The sequence below is a fragment of the Trachypithecus francoisi genome, unplaced genomic scaffold, assembly GCF_009764315.1.
Source record: "Trachypithecus francoisi isolate TF-2019V2 unplaced genomic scaffold, Tfra_2.0 Lachesis_group9, whole genome shotgun sequence".
In the NCBI taxonomy this organism is placed as follows: Eukaryota; Metazoa; Chordata; class Mammalia; order Primates; family Cercopithecidae; genus Trachypithecus; species Trachypithecus francoisi.
This window is the reverse complement of record NW_022681474.1, coordinates 31,015,833-31,036,326: the sequence shown is the minus strand read 5'-3', so window position 1 is coordinate 31,036,326 and position 20,494 is coordinate 31,015,833. Positions and strand designations below refer to the sequence as shown.

The window sequence follows — 20,494 nt, the reverse complement described above, 5'->3', positions numbered from 1 at the left end:
TGAGCCACCATGCCCAGCCTATTATAGTTATGTAGGATAACAGCCTTATTCTTAGGAGAGTCACACTCAAGTGTGCAGGGATATGTCCCACCATGTCTGCAGTTGGCTTTCAAATGGTTCAAACAAGAGAGCATACAGAGACAGAGAAATAGGACCACGTTAATCACTGAATCTCAATGGGGAATATACGCGTAGGTGCTCACTGTATAAGTTCTTTCAACTTTTTATACGTTTGATATTTTTCAAAATAAGAAGTCACAGCATCACTGTTGAGTGAGGAGAGAGGAAAGACAGCTGGAATGTCAAACATCCACACTTAGGAAAGCTGACATGAGTGCCCTTCCATATGAGTGGGACTCCTAGGTGCTGCATGGTGCTAACAAGCAAGCTGAATGATGTAGGATGGATTCCAGCCAAGAACCTCAATGGTAGCATTAAACCTTCTTGGAGATACGCAGTCTTCCCCTGCCTGAGAAGCTCAGTGGCCCCAACCAAACAAAACATGGTAAACTTTACACGGCATTAAATGCAATTCACCAGAGTGATTTGCAGCAAGAACTTCCTGTTATGACCACCATCCGTGATTCTTTGGAAGCAGAGAGGATGCAGACAAGGGGGTCCCCATGATGAATGGCTGCCAAGGCATCAGTGCAAAGGCTTGGCATTTGCTCTGCAGTTTGCGCTGACCTTGTCCCCAGGCACAGTTTTCCTCTTTCCTGGTTCAACTACATGAAAACAGCTCAGTTCCTTCCTCTAGTGCTGGACACAGACACGTTTCTCTTCCTAGGTTCTCACCTTCATTCTCTACCAGCAGCTTTTCTAACACTTTTCTGTTTTTACACTAAAGCAGGAAATGCTAGCTCCTAGCAAAGCCCACCTGGAAAGTAACAATAGGTGAAGAGACTCGATTAAAGTTCCCAAAGTGCTAGTTGATATCTTGTCTTGAGGGATTGGGGCAGAGGGGAATGGGCGTGTGTGGAAGAAGTAGAATGAAAAGATCTCACCAGGATTGTGGGAACCAGAGAGTGCCACCATTTCTGAAGTTAATCGCTCCAGTCATCTGACAAATTCTTCTGGGAGACATGCATTTAACCAAAGTAAATATTGAAAAAATTTTGCAATTCGTTCACATAATGGAAACCCCACTGAGGAAAGCAGTGAAAAGGATTTTGTAATGAAGCCTCTCTTTCCCCAGATCTGCATCTTTTTGTCCCAGGGCTGCCTGCAGGGCTCCACCATTATGACCTCATACCTGTGAGATTTCTTAAAGGCAATTCACACTGTGTTCAAATTGGAAACAGTTTTTTGCACATTTAAAAGAGGACCCTCGGCTGGGCGCGGTTGCTCACACCTGTAATCCCAGTACTTTGGTAGGCCAAGGCGGGTGGATCACCTGAGGTCAGGAGTTCAAGACCAGTCTGACCAACACGGTGAAACTCCATCTCTACAAAAACACAAAAATTTAGCTGGGCATAATGGCGGGTACCTGTAATCCTGGCTACTCAGGAGGCTGAGGCAGGAGAATTGCTTGAACCTGGGAGGTGCAGGTGCAATGAGCTGAGATGGTTGCAGTGAGCTTGAACCTGGGAAGCAGAGGTTGCAGTGAGCCCAGGCTGTACTCCAGCCTGGGCAACAGAATGAGACTCCATCTAAAAAAAATAAAAAATTAAAAAAAATATCTATATATATTAGTTTAACTAGACAGCCTACAGTGCTATAGAATACTTTTATTTCTCCCATCTAGCTGTAATTTTATATCCTTTAACCAATTAATCAATTTCTCCCTATTCTCTCTCCCCTTCCCAGCCTCTAGTAACCACTTTCTATTTCTATGATATCAACTTATTTAGGTTCTGCATATGAGAGGTATGTATCTTTCTGTTCCTGGCTTATTTCACTTAACATAATGTTCTCCAGGGAATGACAGCCTTTCATTTTCTTAACGGCCAAATAGTATTCCATTGTGTATACATACCACACTTTTATCCATCCACTGATAGACACTTGATTCCCTATCTTGGCTATTGTGAACAGTGCTTGCTGCAGTAAACATGGGGTTGCAGATATCTCTTTGACATATGCTTTTCTTTAGGTATAGGAAATGCTACTAATGGAATTGCTGGATCATATGGTCATTCTATTTGTAGTGTTTTTTATTTGTTTGTTTAAGACAGTGCCTTGCTGTTTCGCCCAGGCTGGAGTGCAGTTGTGTGATCTTAGCCCATTGCAATCTCCACCTCCCGGGTTCAAGTGATTCTCTTGCCTTAGCCTCCGGAGTAGCTGGGATTACAGGCATGCACCACTGTGCCTGGCCCTATTTGTAGTTTCTTAAGGAAACTCCATACTGCTCTCCATAATGGCTGTACTAGCATCACATTCCCACCAGCAGTGATTGAGTTCCCTTTTCTCCAATCCTTGCCAGCATGTTATTTTTCATCTGGTAATAGTCAAAAGTGGAGTTGATATCTCGTGGTTTTGATTTCCATTTCCCTGATTAATGGTATTGAGCATTTTTTTTATACCACTGTATTTTAGATAGTATCTTTGGAACTCCTGTGCTTGTGAAACAGATACAGACAAGTGGAGCCTGAAACTACTCTGACATTTTAAAAGTGAGAGCCCTCACCAACCATGGTAGTATTTTCAGTTTATCACTTTAACATTTTTATTTCATAAAGGTAATAAAATGTTAAGGCATCAAAATGTGGGGCAAAACGTGAACTTTAAAAGACTTGTTGACAAATATCTGTTGATTCTCCAACATGTGTTGATTCTTCTAGGTGATGGGGATAATCATAAGACACAAAAATGACAAAAATCACTGTCCATACATTCTGTTGTCCCAAGATAAAGCCCTTGAACTACCTAAAAGTGTAAGAAACAGTTCATACTAGCACACTTACATACGCTGACCAAATTGGGCAATTAACAGAAGGCATCTTTAAAAAGGAAGCTCATTTATGGGGAAAACAATGGCATGAAGTGCCCGTTCAATCTTAATCTTCCCATCCGTTGCAAAGGCAGGCAATTCTTACATCCTAGCCTTTTACCTTTAAGATGGATATGGGTAGTACAGATGTTCTATTAGTGACACAGCTTAGAATGTGATGAGTGCCTGGTTCCTGTTCTAAAAGCCAAAAGGGGCTGGTTGGATGTCAAGGCATCTTCTGAACCAGTTTCAGTCCTACCTAGTGAAACCAGGACAATCTCCAACTCCCATGCCTCACCCAATCTTGGCTTTAGAAGCAGGGTCACTTCCTACCAGTCCCATCTCCCCAAGATTGTCACATCAGAAGCATCATCTCATTTCTCATTGGCTTTACTCCTAAAACGTGTTCCTAAGAGGCTATGATTACTGGTTCAGTTGGTTACCCTTGCTTAGAGACTACATTTCATTAATGCCAACAATTTACGACAGGTTTGCAGTTAGGTTTTGGTGACCAATTGTAATCTTTTTTTTTTTTTAAATGCTACTTGCCGTTCCTTTTCCATCTCTCAAGGTGAGGGGACCAAAATCAAAACGAAAAAAAAAATTCATTAACCCTTTTACATCTTCACAGGTTCGGATTCTGTCCAAATCCCTTTATAAACATTCACAATTCACTCAACACATCTGGTGTTGTTTTGAAGAAAACGTCAGTGAAGAGTGATGGAGGGTGCTTTTAGATGGTCTGAGCCATCAGGAAAGGCAAAGAAAACCCCAAAAAAAGTCTCACTAAGGCTGGTCTCGAACTCAAGCTCAAGCAATCCTTCCACCTTGACCTCCCAAGTGCTAGGATTACAAGGGTAAGCCACTGTAACTGGCCCAGGAAAAGCCTCTTTAAGGAGACTGATAAAGGGGCAGCAAGCTGTACCAATTTCTATCACGAGCTTTCTAGGCAGAAGAAATGCAAACCCGCAAGAGACTGCAGTGATGAAAACGTGGTAATAATCAGGGGCTTGAACGTGCAAGCCATGGTATGAGCTCTGGGTTTTGTTCTGAGTGTGAAGCATTGCAGGATTACGTACAGAACGGCCTGGCGTCTACATTTCACTCTGCTGGCTGGAGAACAGGTTGTGTATGTGTGGAGGTGGGGTGGAGTGAACCTTGGAAGATCTGAGTAGAAGCAGAAAGGTTAGGAGGTTGTGGCAGGGATTTGGTTCAATGATCGTGGATTGGACGAGACGTAAACATTAAGGAAACATTTTCAAAGACAGCTTGTAGGTCTTGATGGATTAAATATGGAGTGTTAGGAAAAAATAAAGGATGACTTGATTTGGGTTTTGGGCAACTTTAACAATGACAGTGTCAATCACTAAAAAACTGGAAAGACGACAATAATCTAAGCACAAACCATGAGTTCTTTTTGAAGCACATGCCGTGTTAAGGAAAGCATCTAAGTGGACTGTTTTTGGGAACTCAAAGGTATCAGGGCTGGAGATAATCTGGATGCAAAGTATAAAGTAGCACATGAATGGGATTTTTAGAGCCAAGAGCCTGGATGAGATCATCCAGGCAGGCTGCACATCAGGGCACTATCAAAGGTCATGATCAGGAAAAGGAGAGTACCACAAATTAGAGCAGGACCTAGAGTCCCAACTTTATGCCACAATTTTCACTAAAATGTTTCAGAGACTATTGAAACACACCGACTGATTAAAATTTTAGCAGTAATCTGTATTTTAGATTTCCTTACTCAAATACAAATTATGCATTCTAAGACTTTCAAAACAGTTCTGAAATAACTGCACAATATAGTCAAAACATATTTATTACTTTTCAGTGTCATTTTGTACACTCCCGTACAAATACAAGAATATAGCTGTATTTACAGGTATTGAAAAGAAATCTGTATATTCAACCCCAACATCTAAATACAGTAGCTGGAAGTCCTGAACTACAATAGTTCCGGTGCGCAGAGTGAATTATTTCCCGCATTGCCCTCTCCCCTTTAAAACACTCCCTCAAAGATACGGTGGTTTTTGAACATAATAAACTGTTTTGGAAATGGGTAACAATTCTTGGCAAAGTTTTAAGAACCTCCTTCCCAAGATTTTACAAGTGTGAAACATAAGATTTAGAAGAAAAATAAAACTACTCATTTGGGCTGTTAAAAGAAGCATAATGTCTTGAAACAGGGCTGAAACATGTTTTTAGTCTGGAATTACAGTCGCTTTACAATCAGGTTAGACAAGTTAGAAAAATAAAAAGCGTAGGAAAGCTGGATCTTCAGGGGAGTCTCTACCTTCTTTCATCAAATATATTGTTACAATACCACAACATTTTATAAGTTTGACTAGAGACTACTAATCTTTCAAAACAGGGGAGGAAAAAAAAAGCCACTCAAGAAGTTCCCTAGAGGCTATTCAGTATTTCTAATTATCTGAACCAAGGTACATGCTCAAATCCATGGCCAACTAGATAAGGAATATTCCAGTCCAGAACATTATGCTTAATAGTTACTCCTATTCCTTAGTTAAGGTTAGGAGCTGGATACCATGTCTGTATTCAGGTGCAACACTTAAAATATTTCCACAAAATTTTGTTTTCTGTGTTTAAAAATTCACTACTGGCTGGGCGCAGTGGCTCATGCCTGTAATCCCAGCACTTTGGGAGGCCAAGGCAGGCAGATTGCCTGAGTTCGAGACCAGTCTGACCAACATGGAGAAACCCCATCTCTACTAAAAATACAGTATTAGCCAGGCGTGGTGGTACATGCCTGTAATCCCAGCTACTCGGAATGCTGAGACAGGAGAATCGCTTGAACCCAGGAGGCGGAGGTTGCGGTGAGCCGAGATCACGCCATTGCACTCCAGCCTGGGCAACAAGAGCGAAACTGTCTCAAAAAACAATAATAATAGTAATAATAATTCACTACTAAGAAATGTCAAATTAGGCGTTTTCTCCTAAATGTATGTGACTAATACATTTAGGGATGTAAACTTAAAAAACAAAAAAACAAAAAACAAAAACATAGCTACACAGACCAGTAGACTATTAGCAAATCAAATTCAAATTGACCTAAATCACATTGCCATCTGATCAGGAAACATTTGCCTATTCCAACAAACTGCTCACTTCTTTCCAGAAAAGATACAGTAAGGTTTCTAGCTTAACACAGCTATTTGGGGTTTCATTTACATGCACTAATTCAATTCAGCAGATGTTAACAATCCCACAGAGGTATGAACATGACAAGAAATTAATGACATTTGTCTTACATTTAAAAAGTACTCTTAAATTACAGGAAAATATCAGCTTCCAGTATAAGATTTTAATTCCTTTTAATTACACTGGAACATTTTTGTATTTTAGAAAACACCAACACTATCGCTTACAGTTAACTTTTTGAGTTACTGAAAAGCCTCAACATTTAACTTCCATACTTTAAATATATGCTTAAAGCACAAGAACAATTTCAAAATTTATGTTAGCATCTGAGAATGTAGTAACATTGACACTGATGTCTAACATAAAAAATAAGCCCTTGGTGCTGGCAGTTTTGGAAGCACGTATCTGCCCCTTCAGAAAAAACAAAAAAATCACCAGAAAACTCTAAAAAAAAAAAAAAGAAAGAAAGAAAAAACACCTTTCTAAATCAGATGGCAAGATTTTGAGGGTAAAATATTTTTTGTGGGTGATTAAGTATTTTTTTTTCATGCAGAAACCCTTGTGATTTGATACATTACTGGCAGTGTGAAGCTAAGGCCATGTGACTAATATTTTAGCAAAGGAAAAAAAAAGTCAGGTAATTTTATAGTAGCAATAGTTTCTTTTTTTATTTTAATATACTTTAGGAAACAATATACAAAGCTGCGCTTTCCTGCTATTTTCAGATAACAGCAGGAAGCTCCAATTACACAAATTTAGCGTTTTGTGATGGCTAAGAACAGCAGTCAGCACCAGACTTGAACAGTTAGCTACAACACAAACATCCTTCCAAATGAAATGTAATAGCAAGACAGGTAAACCAGGGTTTAACAAATGACAACCACTTGGGAAGTGACTTAATCATTCTTGTTGAATTTCTTATTTCATTAAATATCTTATACACAATTTCCTGTTAATACGTTTTAAACAAAACCTCCCTTAAGGAATTATTTCAATAAAGTATAAATATTCAACAAGAACAGTTCAGATAAAGAATCCCCAGGTAGTTCAAATTCTAATGTGCATTGACCGAAGGAAAAGAAAAATAACAATTTTTGTTTGTTTTAACATGTTTATTACAACAGATACAATTCACATCTGACTAGCTCTGTTTCCTCTTTCCCCTCCCACAACCATGTTCATTGGGCCATTTCTTTATATTTGAGCAATCAATGTACTTTAAGCACACATGCCTGTCCAGCAGTACTTTTAAGTCCATTCTTACGGGGTGCAAATGGATTTCAATAATTTATACAAACAAGTAGGTTATGCTCAATCACTGCAATTTTAAGCTACTGTACACAGGAATGAAAAGGTTATAGAAAAGTGCCATAGCAACAGTGCCTTAAGAAAGGAGATAAAGAGCCTTAAAAAAATGGATAAAATCAGAATTTCAGAGGGAAATGGAACACACGGGAAATGAAAAACATTTCTCTGCAAAACAAATGGAGAAGCACTGCTCTTGATCAGGTGCAAGTGTGGAAACAGTTGTTTCATATTTTGTACACTGCCCATATGGTTCAAAAATCGTATCCTTAGACACAGATCGCCTGGCGCTTGCACTGAATTTTTGAAAATGCAAGATTTCTGAATGATAAATTAACCCCCCCAATTTTTTTTTTTTTAAAAAAGCTAATTTTGCAGACAGGTTTACATGTAAAAGGCTAGGTATTTAGCCACCTCAGCATTGATTAGTTTTGGATGTCTAAGCTCTGTTACACATGGCTTCCCATGGCTTCACTCTACAAAACATATTTACAACGTGAAGGATACATCTACAAGAAATCTACATTTCAAGGGTTTTACAAATCAATCTTGTATCTTTCCCCTGAATTGACTCTCACAGACCCCGTCCCTTGTCATTTCCTTTGCCCAGCTTAACGGTCCAAAGTCTACTTAAATGCAGCTCAAAAATGTTAAGATTGGGCAACAGATTTACAGTTCCTGTTCTCAAAACCATGTGCAATTATTCACATCTTCACACCATGAAGGAATTCTGATTTTTTAGCTTTTCAAGTTCCTTAATTTGTTGTCTCAAAAATAGTATCCTGAAAAATAAAAGCAGACATTAGAATCTGTGTGTATATATACAAATATTACTGAAAACCCAAACTTTTATAATTACAATTTTTTAAATTAAAACAAGTGATTTCTAATTAAGGCAAAATTTTTTTATAATTTAACTATAAATTAGTTTATAGTTAAGACAAAGTAAATATTTAATACATAATATCTATTAAAGTATCAGGATGGTGAACGGATGTTTTAGTTTTCTAATTATTTATTTATTTATTTATTTTGAGACAGAGTCTCGCTCTGTCGCCCAGGCTGGAGTGCAGTGGCACGATCTTGGCTCACTGCAACCTCCGCCTCCTGGGTTCAAGCAATTCTCCCTGCCTCAGCCTCCCGAGTAGCTGGGATTACAGGCACACACCACCACGCCCAGCTATTTTTTGTATTTTTAGTAGAGACAGGATTTCAACATGTTGGCCAGGCTGGTCTTGAACTCTTGACCTCAGGTGATTCACCTGCCTTAGCCTCCCCAAAGTGCTGGGGTTACAGGCGTGAGCCACCGCGCCCGGCCTTTTCTAACAATTTCTTAATAATTCCTTTGGCTATATAGACTTAAAATTTATTACTTTATAAACCGTATCATCACAAAGAAAGCAGTAGCTATTACACATGAAATAAACCTATACTGCATGTTTTCTGGCCCACTATATAGTAAAGAGTAGAATTAATCAGGTGTAAGAGATTAATCATTTAGAAGAGCAATTCTCAATGTAGATGCAGGTACATAAAAATGAAGCCAAAAACCAAAAATTGAAACACACAAACCCCACAGTTACCCAGATTCCCATGAATGTAAAAATATTTCCTGTTTTTACTCCTCTCTTCTGGGAACTATAATATTTATTGCCTGTAGACATGAATTAGGCATAATCAGGCTGGCTTGATATTTGACTGTATATACTGTTTCCTAAGATGCAATGACGAATTCCTAAAAGTAGAATGATGTAACAAGCCAAAATGAAGTTTATGTTAGAATTACTTTCAGAGCAACCTGAGAGTACAAGAACCCAAGTTGTTACTCAAAGAGTACCTCTAGATATTTTAGTAACTGTAAATAAACTTACTTTTTCAAGTTGTACTATAAACTCCATTTGGTATTTACTAAATATTTATGGTTTCTTGACAAGATTAACTCTACCTGTAACTCTGTGACTTGCACAGACAGGACGTAAAGCCACTGCCAAGTCTGTCCTCAATTCTGTAATAGGCATTAAAAAAAAATACCTATGCTATTATTATTGTGACGCAGATATTCTACTTGAGTGAAACACTAGATCAAGAAATGCGACACAAGAGTTCAGGTGAAAAATACTGAGACAGCAGATACACTAAACGTGCTGGACAAATTCTTTCTACACTTTTCAAGAGATCTATTGATGATGCAAGGACACATAATCTGAAATTTCAATGGAAACACCCTCAGCAAGAGAGGACATTTATAAGTAGTTGTGGTCAGTATTTCATTTTTAATATATTATTGCAGCTTATGGAGTTATGAGAAAAGACTAATGAAGCATTCATCATGGGTTAAGAGAAAATCGACAGGCTTTATCCGTCACGAGGAATATTAATAACTTATGAAAACGCAGTGATAGAATGTGATCAATGTATCAAAGAGAACTTTACATTTCACAAGTAATTTAAATTCTTTAGTTCGATTTAAGAATCATAATCCTGAGCAACATAAAAATATATTTCAGTGAAAGACTTACCTTTGCTCTCGCAAAGTTGCTTGAATTTCACAAACTCGGACTAAAGATCTTAAGTTTTTTAATTCAGTACAAATTTCTGACATGTGAATAGTTCCCATGTTATGCGCTTCTTCACGTAATCTTGATGCCTGTAATTAAATGAACAAAACATAAAATACAAACATTAACATACACAAAATAAAACATTACATTTCTGAGTAAAATTTTATATTTAAGGTTAGAGAATAATCCTTCTCCCTTAAATACACAAAAATGTTGGTGAATCTAATGGGGAAAATTAATTTCTTTTAAGAAACTGTCTATAAGGGTGGAAGGTACTTATTTTAGTATTTCTCTTCCAAGTTGGAGAAAATAGGATTTCCAATCTGAAGCTAATACAGCACTAAGAAAGAAGGACACATAATTTGTGGTTAATAAAAGATGCTGGGTCAGCCAAAGAGACTGTCATTTCTGCAAGTTCAGGAATTAGATATTGATTCAAGGGCCTCACTATACTCCTCTCTATTGTAAGACACACAACATATTCTCTGTAAACTTTCGAACACCCCAGATGGTCAGTTATCTGATAAAAAGATCTTGGCAAATCGACAGTAACTGGAATGTCCTAAGATGTCTCATCCCAAAGCAAAATAAAACATTTTTTGTGGGGGGGACGAAAGAGTCTCCCTCTGTCACCCAGGCTGGAGGGCAGTGGCACAATCTCAGCTCACTGCAACTTCTGCCTCCTGGGTTCAAGTAATCCTGGTGCCTCAGGCTCCCGAGTAGCTGGAATTACAGGTGCATGCCACCACGCCTGGCTAATTTTTGTACTTATGGTTAGAGATGGAGATTCACCAATGTTGGCCAAGCTGGTCTCGAACTCCTGGCTGGCCTCAAGTGATCCACTTGCCTAGGCCTCCAAAGTGTTGGGATTACAGGTATGAGCCACTGCACTTGGCCAGTAGATTAACGGTGCTAATGGGATTCTGAAACTATCAGAGCAGCTGAGTGGAAAAAGTACACTGGCTTTGAGCCACATCACTGTGTTAATGGGGTGACCTTGGGATCAAGGTTTTATCGACTATTTGGTCTTAAGGACTTCAATGGCAAAATGAGAAAACTCTACACTGCTTAGCTGTTTTAAGAAGTAGAGAAAATAAATATAAGGCACTAAGCACTGAGCTAACTGCTGAGTACTTGACAACAGTGGCTATAATTATGTTAAAATATTTTGTAAAACCAAAAAAGTTACCTTATATGTCAAATATTTTTAAAATGACTACAAAGTTAGAGATTTGTTATTTTAAGTATTGCTTGAATTCGGTGGTCTACACTGGATTTTCTAGACATTGATTAAGTTGTTTTGCTAATCACCCAAAGGTAAAATCTAGGCTGTACATTAACATACCTGCTTCTCTGCATGATCTGCAGGCCATCCTTGAACGTGTTTTATGAGATTTTCACTGAAGTGTGCTGCTAGTGCAGGCGTTAATGAACACGTGGATCGGGCAGAAGAATTCTGTGGTACAACTGTTGCATTTGATGCATTACTACTATTAGAAGTATGATTGGGACCAGGTGATGGACTTCTCTGGCTACTAGAAAACAGAATTGAATGTGTAGTATGTTTAGAAGTAGTTTCTGGGTATCCTTATCCTAGAAACTGCATGTTAGCACCTTTTATTAACTTAAAGATATCCAAATTCCTAAGAAAAATTTGTTATTTTAACGTCAAAGAGAATTAACAATCCAAAGTATATTATTCCTCAAAACACTTTAGGGGGAAAAAGCCTTCTTAACACGACTGTCAGAGTCTAATGTAAACCATACTCTCCAAATCTGAGAGCAGAACCTGTTAACTTTGTGTACCACAAACACTAATAAGAATATAACTAAAAAACGGTCACATTTTAACAGCTATAGATACAATGCACATCTGAAGACTGTCTCATATACATCTAGGTAAGGGGAAAATACATATTGCCTTTGTTCTACGTCAGAACTGCTGAATCAGAGGGTGAAATAATGTGAAGCAAAATAGAAACATTTTGTTGGATAGCATTCAGCAAGCATAGAAACAAAACCAAAAAAATAACACTCTGAGATTGTTTATCTTCTTTTAAAACTGAATGGTTTGGGCCAGGGTTGGGGATATGGTGGCGAGAACCAAAAAATTTAATCACCCAAGTTGATCTCCTACCTGCTTCACCAGACTTGGCTCTGAATGAATTTCAGTTATTTCCAAAAACTAAATCTCCCAAAGGATGAAGAGTTTTCATCACTGAGGATATTTAAAATAATACTGCAGCCTCTAAAAACAATTTAAAAGAAGAATTTCCCAAAAATGTTCTGAGCAATGGCAACATTGCTGGAGTAAGTAGACAGCTTCCCAAGGTGATTAGTTTGAAGGGAACAACTCTCATTTGGAGGTATAAGTTCTGAAATGCTTGTTTAGAAAACAACAATAAAAACAACAGTTCAATTATTTTGCTACCTCATAGCATGAAATAAAAAATAGGAAAATCAATCAAATGAAAACCATTCATTCAACAAATGTCATTTAAAGTTGTGTTGTTAATGAACAGAGAAAAGTGCTAACACAATACAGCAGTATAGAACTATCTAAAAGTCATCTGTATAGGGTCACAGTTAAGCTACTGGGAAAGCCTGACATACACGGGAAACATCGGCCCAAGTTTTAGATAGGAGACTTTGGCTTTCATCAATATACTCAAACCAAAACTGCTATGAGGAGGTTACAAAGCAATGTAATTCCAACAAATATTGTAAAATCATGTGCCTTTCTGGTACAAGTATCACAATTCTTCACCCCATCATATTCCACTGTGTAAAATTTTAAAGAGCCACTTTCTTCAAAATAACCCGGGCTTTACTATTAGGGACAATAACCTACCTCTTGTATACAGGTTTGTCTTGGTAAATTTTACAACGTGTAAGCCTACTTTAGAGTATTCATGGAGGTTAAAGTTGTTATATTTTACAGATACATATTCAAACAATGCAATATACCAGTATACTATCATTAAACAAAACAATGTGGTCTCAATATACAATATCGACCTACCTTGAGCGCTGAAGACTTCGAGGAGAGACAGGTTCATGACCTTGCTGCTTGTCAGCAGTTACAGGCTGCTGTGTGGCTGACTGTGACACTGGTCCTTGTTTAACTACTGGAGTACTAACCTGAAATGTCAAAATCTGGTGAGATGGTCTCCGAATCTAATCCACATCTCTCCCCCCAAAATCTAGGTAATCGTCTTAAAACATGTAAAATGTGGTGTTTTAAAGAAGACTGTCAAGTTCTAAAACTTAGATCTCATTTCTTTGTAAAAATGGCCCAAGGTCATAAAATTACTTCCCTATCAAACCAGTGTAAGAAACTAGCTCTCCTCCTTTACAACTCAGTTTTCTTTCCAATACATTATTATCTCTTCTGATTTGTTACTTTTATATCAATAAAAGTAAATATGTATACTACCACATCATACACATATGGATGCTTACATTTTAATGACATGGAGAAACAATGTGATTCGGCTATCAGAAAATGAGTTATGGCCCATATAAAGTTCATCATGAGTGTTTTTCAAAGAGATGTTACTCTACAGAGGTAGACTGAAGTCCATGATTGCCAATCAGGATACATATTATATTCAGAAACCACAGAGAGAAAATAAGCAGTTTAAAATATAAGCTCTAAATTGAGGCACAAAGGCAGATGGAGTCCTTTGTGATTAAGCCACACCTCACTGCTGTTTTTCTTTTGGTGGGGTGAGGGGATATGATTCATAATTCTCCCTAACAAATCTGGAATGTCCTGCTTCACTTCCGAATATTACCTATCAATTCTAGTCAAGTCTTATAAAGAACATTTTAGTAATAAGCATTAAAAGCTCAAATGTTCAATTATTTTAAAAACAACTTGAAGAAGTTTTTGGAACACAAAAAACTGATAGCTACCTGTTTAAAGGATTTTTTTTTTTTTTCTTCAAGACAAGGTCTTAGTCTGGTTGCCTAGTCTGGAGTGCAGAGTGACGTGATCTTGGCTTATTCCAACCTCGAATTCCCAGGCTCAGGTGATTCCCCCACCTCAGCCTCCTGAGTTGCACAAATTGCCATGCCCAAATAAGTTTTTTTTGTTGTTGTTTTTTAAAGACAGAGTTTCGCTCTCTCGCCCAGGCTGGAGTGCAGTGACGTGATCTTGGCTCAACTGCACCTCCACTTTCCAGGTCAAGTGATTCTCATGCCTCAACCTCCCTAGTAGCTGGGATTATAGGTCTGTGCCACCACGCCCAGTTAATTTTTGTAATTTTAGTAGAGACTGGGTTTCCGCCTGTTGGCCAGGCTTTTTTCAAACTCCTGGCCTCAAGTGATCCGCCTGCCTCGGCCTCCCCCAGCAAATTTTCAAATTATTTTTGTAGAGATGGGGTCTTGCTATATTGCCCAGGGCCTAACTGAATCCTCCTGCCTTGGCCTCCTAAGTGCTGTAATTATAGGTGTGAGCCACTGCACTCAGCCTGCTTAAAGGAGTTGAAATGCTCAGTTTACAAGTGACTATAAAACCAATACTGCCACTTATTTCACTTTTAACCACTATTTTACTATACTCTTAAAATATCACCCTGAAGACAAGTTCTAAGCTCCAAAAATAACGTTATCTTTTGCCGAAACTCACATTTTAATTCTTTCCTCCTTAAAATACTGGTGAATGATAAGAACTGCATGACAAACTAACAACTGTAACTTGGAATTTTAAAAATCAATCTAAATTGACCCTAAAACATGCATTGATCAATGGCCAAGGTAGGGAAGGGATGAACAAACGGGAAGACTTAAAAGCTGACCAACCACCTCTTTGAAGTTGTATTTCAATGCATTTTTATTTTGGGGCTGCTGCTTAAGATCTTACAAAGAATTATTTGGCATTAAAAAGTTTAAAACAGCCCACTGTTTCAAAACTACTCAAAAGAAATTCCCCCTATATTTACCATTTAGCCCAGCAATTTTCTAACTGCACCTATGGAGCCAACCATGTGAAATTCTGCTGGGACAAATACAGGCAATGTAAGCTTAGTAAAATGGGTCCCTGTATTCATAAACACCTAGGTTTCAAATTCTGACTCTACCACAAAAACTAGACTTAACTGAGAGTCTGATTTTCTTATCTATTCAATGAAGCAAGTGATGCTCATGATGTGAAAGTTAAACATACATTAAGTTCTTAGCACAAAAACTGCCTCATTTTTGAAATACAAATATGGAAAAGTTGCTGGAAAACATGTTCACTCATGTCTTTTGGAGTCTGAAAATTCTACAAATATTAAGACTCACAGTATACCCTCTTTATCTCACACTCCATGTGACAAATCCCAAAACCATTAGGGAACAGACTCAGATGGTGTATTAAAGTAGCACAGATTCAAAGCCCCCCTCTATCCCTCAGTGAACTGAGAAATTCTAGGCTGCATCTACTATCCTAACTGTCATTCATTCCACCACTACACCTCATTCTCAAAGAGCTTTTTCTGTAACAGATTCTAAAATGCTATTGATTTTCCAAAAGTAAGTAGTTTCTTTCCCAAATATCCCTCAAAAGTGACATACCTTTGGCTGTGATGAAACAGGAGGAGTACTGATCAAGGGTTTGATAGGGACTGTGTTAGTTTGAGGTGTGCTTATTCTTGGAGAAACATATGATCTTGGGGATGACGCATCAGACGTTAAAGACATCGGAGACTGATTAGATGGCTGGGCTGTAAAAGAGGGAAGCAATTAATTTTAAAGAAAAAAAAAACAAAACAAAACAACTAAAGTCCTTTGTAATATATGTGGTAACAATCTTTGTATCACTCTAAACCCCCCACCCCCATATTAGCCAGAGAACACTTATTGGAATAAATCAGAATCTGACCTTCTCACTGGGCCACACTGACTAAGTGAGCTGTGTGTTCAGAGGTAAGCACACCCAGTGTGGCCCACTCTCCTTTATGTGGCTGGAACAGGAAGCTAGGCCTGAACCTATTCTCACATGGAAGGCCTCCTCACCATCCTTATTTCTTCTTTCTTATTCTACATTTAGGCCCAGGTATCCCACGCAGTCTCCTGCTCATGAGGCTAGCCAGAGGGTTGCAAGAGTCTTTGCACCATTATACTTCCATTCCAGACAAGGCATTCCTGCTGTTTATCAGCTTTCTGACAAAGTGACCCTTTCACTTCCCATTTGCTCCTACGTGTATCTCTCTCCATTTGGATACCTTCATGAAGAGGGATATCTAATTCAAGGCAGAAAATGAGCATTTCCATATTATCCAGTCAAAAAACATCTAACGTCAATCTGAACCAAACTTCAACTCTTCAAATACATGCAATGTTTCACAAAGATATATGTATGGCATATCATAGTTTACTTTCAGCTTTGGCATAAAAAAACTCATTAACAAAGTCTGAATTAAATAGTGTATTAAATAATTACAGATTTGATGGCAATACCTTAAGACAAATGTCAAAGCTTGCTTCATCTAAAAAGAAAGGAAATAAAAATACTACTGTATATGCCAGTGTTACCAAAAAAATTATTGTAGCTAATCTCTTAAAAAACCAAAAAAAGAAAAAAACTACATACGAAAATTCCAAAACAAACCTAATTCCAAAACAAAATCAAGATACCACTGTAGAGATATCTAAGATGAGTAAGAATACCTTGTGTAGAAAGCTGAGCAGCTTGAGAAATCAGAGACGTTATGTTGAAAGCAGATGGTCCAGCAGTAAGAAACTTATGAATTATAGACTGCAGAGAGGCTTGTGTCACAGCTGCTGTAAGAACTAAAAACACATTATTTCATACATTCATATAAAAACAAGAGGCTTATGTGGCATTAGTAACAACTTGACAAGGAAGAGAACCCACAAGAAACTGGAATATTTCAACCTAGAACTCTCAAAATAAAAGCCTACTAGATAGGAGTAATACAATGGGTCCCAAGATGTGAAACAATCTGAGGCAGAGAAAAAGAAACTTAATGGATTTACAATACAGGTAAACCAACAGAGTTTCTTTTACACTAATTAAGATAATCACCTGAACAAAGTCTCTCTACAAAATTTAATGAGTGTTCACAGGAACTTCCGATTACGTCAGAAACCTATTTGTATGTGAGTGTTCGGTATGTTACATGAAATTAACTGGATAAACGATTGCTATTTCATATGACTGCCTTTTTAGACAAGCTGGCCATTCACATCCTACATCAAGATCCACCCTAATAATCTAAAAATGGATAAAAAAAGGGAGTATTGGCTGGACATGGTCAGCTCACACTCAGCAGTTTGGGAGGCTGAGGCGGGTGGATCACCTAAGGTGAGGAGTTTGAGAGCAGCCTGCCCAATAGTGAAACGCTGTCTCTATTAAAAATGCAAAAAATTAGCTGGGCATCGTGGCAGGTGCCTATAATCCCAGCTACTAGGGAGGCTAGGGCAGGAGAATAGTTTGAACCTGGGAGGCGGAGGTTGCAGGGAGGCAGAGGTTGCAGTGAGCCAAGATTGCGCCATTGCACTCCAGCCTGGGCAACAAGAGCAAAAACTCCATCTCAAAACAAAACAAAACAAAACACGTATTTAGAAATACCATGTATTTTTGATGTGTAAGATATTTTATTATTGACATTAACTGTTATTTCTTCAAGCATTTATTTTGGAGACAGGGTTGTGCAGTCACAGCTCACCACAGCCTTCACCTTCCAGGCTTAAGTTATTCTCCCACCTCAGCCTCCCAAGTAGCTGGAACTACAGGCGTTCGCCACCACGCCTGGCTATGTTTTTTTTATTTTTAGTAGAGATGGGGTTTCACCATGTTGCCCAGGCTGGTCTCAAACACCTGGGCTTAAGTGGTCCACCAGTCTCGGCAAGTGCTGGGATAACAGGCATGAGCCACGGCATCTGGCCTCCTCAAACGATCTAAAAGCCCCACTTTGCCTAAATGAAACATTTACCTACCACACAAGAGAACTGTGTGGTTAGAGAATAAAATAAAAATACAAAAAAATTAAGGACAGTAAGAACAGACTAATAACCAACTAGCCTAAGATAGCTTTATTTTTAGGATAAGAACTCAACCACTTAACACTACTTTTAAGTATATTATGTGAAAATGTACACCAAAAGATTGATCATTTTATTTTTATTTATTTTGAGATGGAGTCTTGCTCTGTCAGCTAGGTTAGGGTGCAGAAGTACCATCTCAGCTCACTGCAACCTGTGTCTCCTGCGTTCAAGCGATTCTTGTACCTCAGCTTCCCGAGTAGCTGGGATTTATAGGCATGTGCCATCACGCCTGGTTAACTTTTGTATTTTTAGTAGAGATAGCGTTTCACCATCTTGGTCAGGCTGGTCTCAAACTCCTGACCTCAGGTGATCCACCTGCCTTGGCCTAAAAATTGATCATTCTCAACAGAAAATTTTGCAATGCTCTTAAGAATTAACGTGTGACTCTGAATAGTTTGCAAATTAAACCACATCTATTTTTATTCAGACTTTTTCAAAGTAGCTGCCTAAATATTCTGAAACATAAGTAGCATTACTGAAAAGCAAGGCTGGAATTAAATAATGCAATTCACCAGAAAAAAATGACAACATTTTATCTAGTACCCATCTCCTCCCTTCTCAGAATTTTTTAAAAGTGTTTTAAGTAGCTACCCGAAATCCTACTTTTCTAGTAATTAGCATATTTTAAATATTCTGAGTAATTATTTATACAGATTTTTTTAAAACATACCAGAAGTTTTTATACCAATTTCAACAAATGCTCTATTGTTTTGATGTAAAATTTCACCATAAACATTACGTACATAGAATGGCTTATCTCCAGTAACTACCAGACGCATAACAAGTATTGAAAAATATACACAAGATCCAAGCACCACTAACTCAATCATACTACCAATGGTCTTAAACTACAGTGGATATAAATTTCCAAACTCAAACAAACAAATAAAAAAAACAATGTTCAACTATAAATTTCAAAAGAAAACAAAGACCATTCCTAAACTGAGGATTTTACTACTTACATAACTTTGCACAATGCAAATAAATTTTTAAAAACTTACGAAGATTTACCTTCATTTATTTTAGATATGTCCACATTAGAATTATTAAGCTGCAGCGTGGCTTGCAAAGCAGGAAGCAATTGTCTAAGAAGATTTGGGTCCTGAAGTAAGGGAGGTATTGGTGACTGTGGAACAGGAGAAACGGGGACCGCTGAAGCAGATGTTGGAGGTGCAGATGTGGGGTTCAGTCCAGAGGCAGAAGATGTGGAAGGAGTTGTGCAAGAATGTGATACGGATTTGTCTCCTGATGTAGATTCTAAATAAAAAGACAATAAACCTGAAAAATTACTTGAATAGAGAAAATTAGAACAAACATCAAAAGAACATCTCTCATGTGCCAGGCACCTAACACAAGTAATCTCATTTAACCCTTACAATGGCGCACACAGAGGATGCTCAGTAAACATCCAAGTGACTAGAACAATGATTCAGACATTTCTCACTCTACTTCGTAGGTAAGAAAGCTGAACAACAAAGGTCAGATAAACCTGAAGCCATAAAACCTGGTAAATCATACCCATATCTGATTTGAAAAGTACCAATCTGTCCACTAGCAATGCTATCTCAAAGACAATTATTTATTAACCACATATTCAAGTAAGCTTCCATTAAGATAAAGGGACAATATAATTCTACAGAATTTAATTTATATCTCATAAAATAAGGTGAAAAATGTTTATGGCCACAATAACAACCTACCTAAATATAACATTGGTCTTAACACAAATCAGGATAGGTACCAAGGTGATTACAACCAGAATGGGCTAAAGACATGATCAGAAAAAAACTTTTATATACTTAATAACTGAGTTTTGTAACTACATACTTCCCTTCTGTAATTCAATATATAAGGCAATGAGCTATTTGTTTCAATTAAAGATTATTAAAATTAAAAAGGACACTTTCATAGTAAAAACAACCCACCTTACAGTATTTAGAAATAAAGGATGTATAAAATATGCATGGAAAATTATTTGAAAGCTGTTGTTTCAATTATTTATATAGATTTAATGTAACTGTAATCAAAGCCCCAAGAGCACTGTTAATAGTATTTGACAAGCTAGTAACATAAATCCTGAAGATTCCATATCCTGAAGAAAAAGAACACTGCCAGCAGGACATGTCCTGCCAAATACAAAAACTTACATTTAAAACAAAGCCAGTTAAAGGTAGACTGAACTTTTGTGTAGGTATTTAAGTCTTTAAAACTATTAGAGGAAAACACAGAAAGGTATCTGTAACACCAAGCAGAAGACGTGTAAAGTTACAAAAAGCAAAACAATTATATTCAAAGTGTTAATCAGAATATTTAAAGAACTTCTGTAAGTCAAAAAAGACAAATTGTCCAATAGAAAAATGTACAGAAGACATTATTTCAAAGAAGGAACTTGAAAGCCTAGGAAATTCAAGAAAAGATGCTCAACTTCATTCAGAATCAGAAAAATGTAAAATAAAGCAACATAACCCTTTACACTCAC

General features: G+C 37.6%; 1 protein-coding gene across 11 annotated transcripts in view; it reads right to left on the bottom strand.

The window, feature by feature from the left end:
• Positions 1 to 6,732: 6,732 nt before the first annotated feature.
• Positions 6,733 to 20,494, bottom strand: part of WAC (WW domain containing adaptor with coiled-coil) — a 90,705-nt gene continuing 76,943 nt past the window's right edge. For 6 of the 11 annotated variants that reach the window (XM_033209066.1, XM_033209068.1, XM_033209073.1 and 3 more), the window contains 7 exons: positions 19,027 to 19,272; positions 16,615 to 16,737; positions 15,520 to 15,668; positions 12,980 to 13,098; positions 11,303 to 11,492; positions 9,916 to 10,043; positions 6,733 to 8,178 (listed from right to left, as the gene is read on the bottom strand). In XM_033209066.1, the coding sequence (XP_033064957.1) occupies positions 8,109 to 8,178; positions 9,916 to 10,043; positions 11,303 to 11,492; positions 12,980 to 13,098; positions 15,520 to 15,668; positions 16,615 to 16,737; positions 19,027 to 19,272 (1,025 nt within the window). In that variant the 3' untranslated portion in view covers positions 6,733 to 8,108. Of the gene's footprint in view, positions 8,179 to 9,915; positions 10,044 to 11,302; positions 11,493 to 12,979; positions 13,099 to 15,519; positions 15,669 to 16,614; positions 16,738 to 19,026; positions 19,294 to 20,494 lie in introns of all 11 variants that reach the window. The other 5 variants (XM_033209071.1, XM_033209063.1, XM_033209072.1 and 2 more) reach the window with 3 other exon arrangements.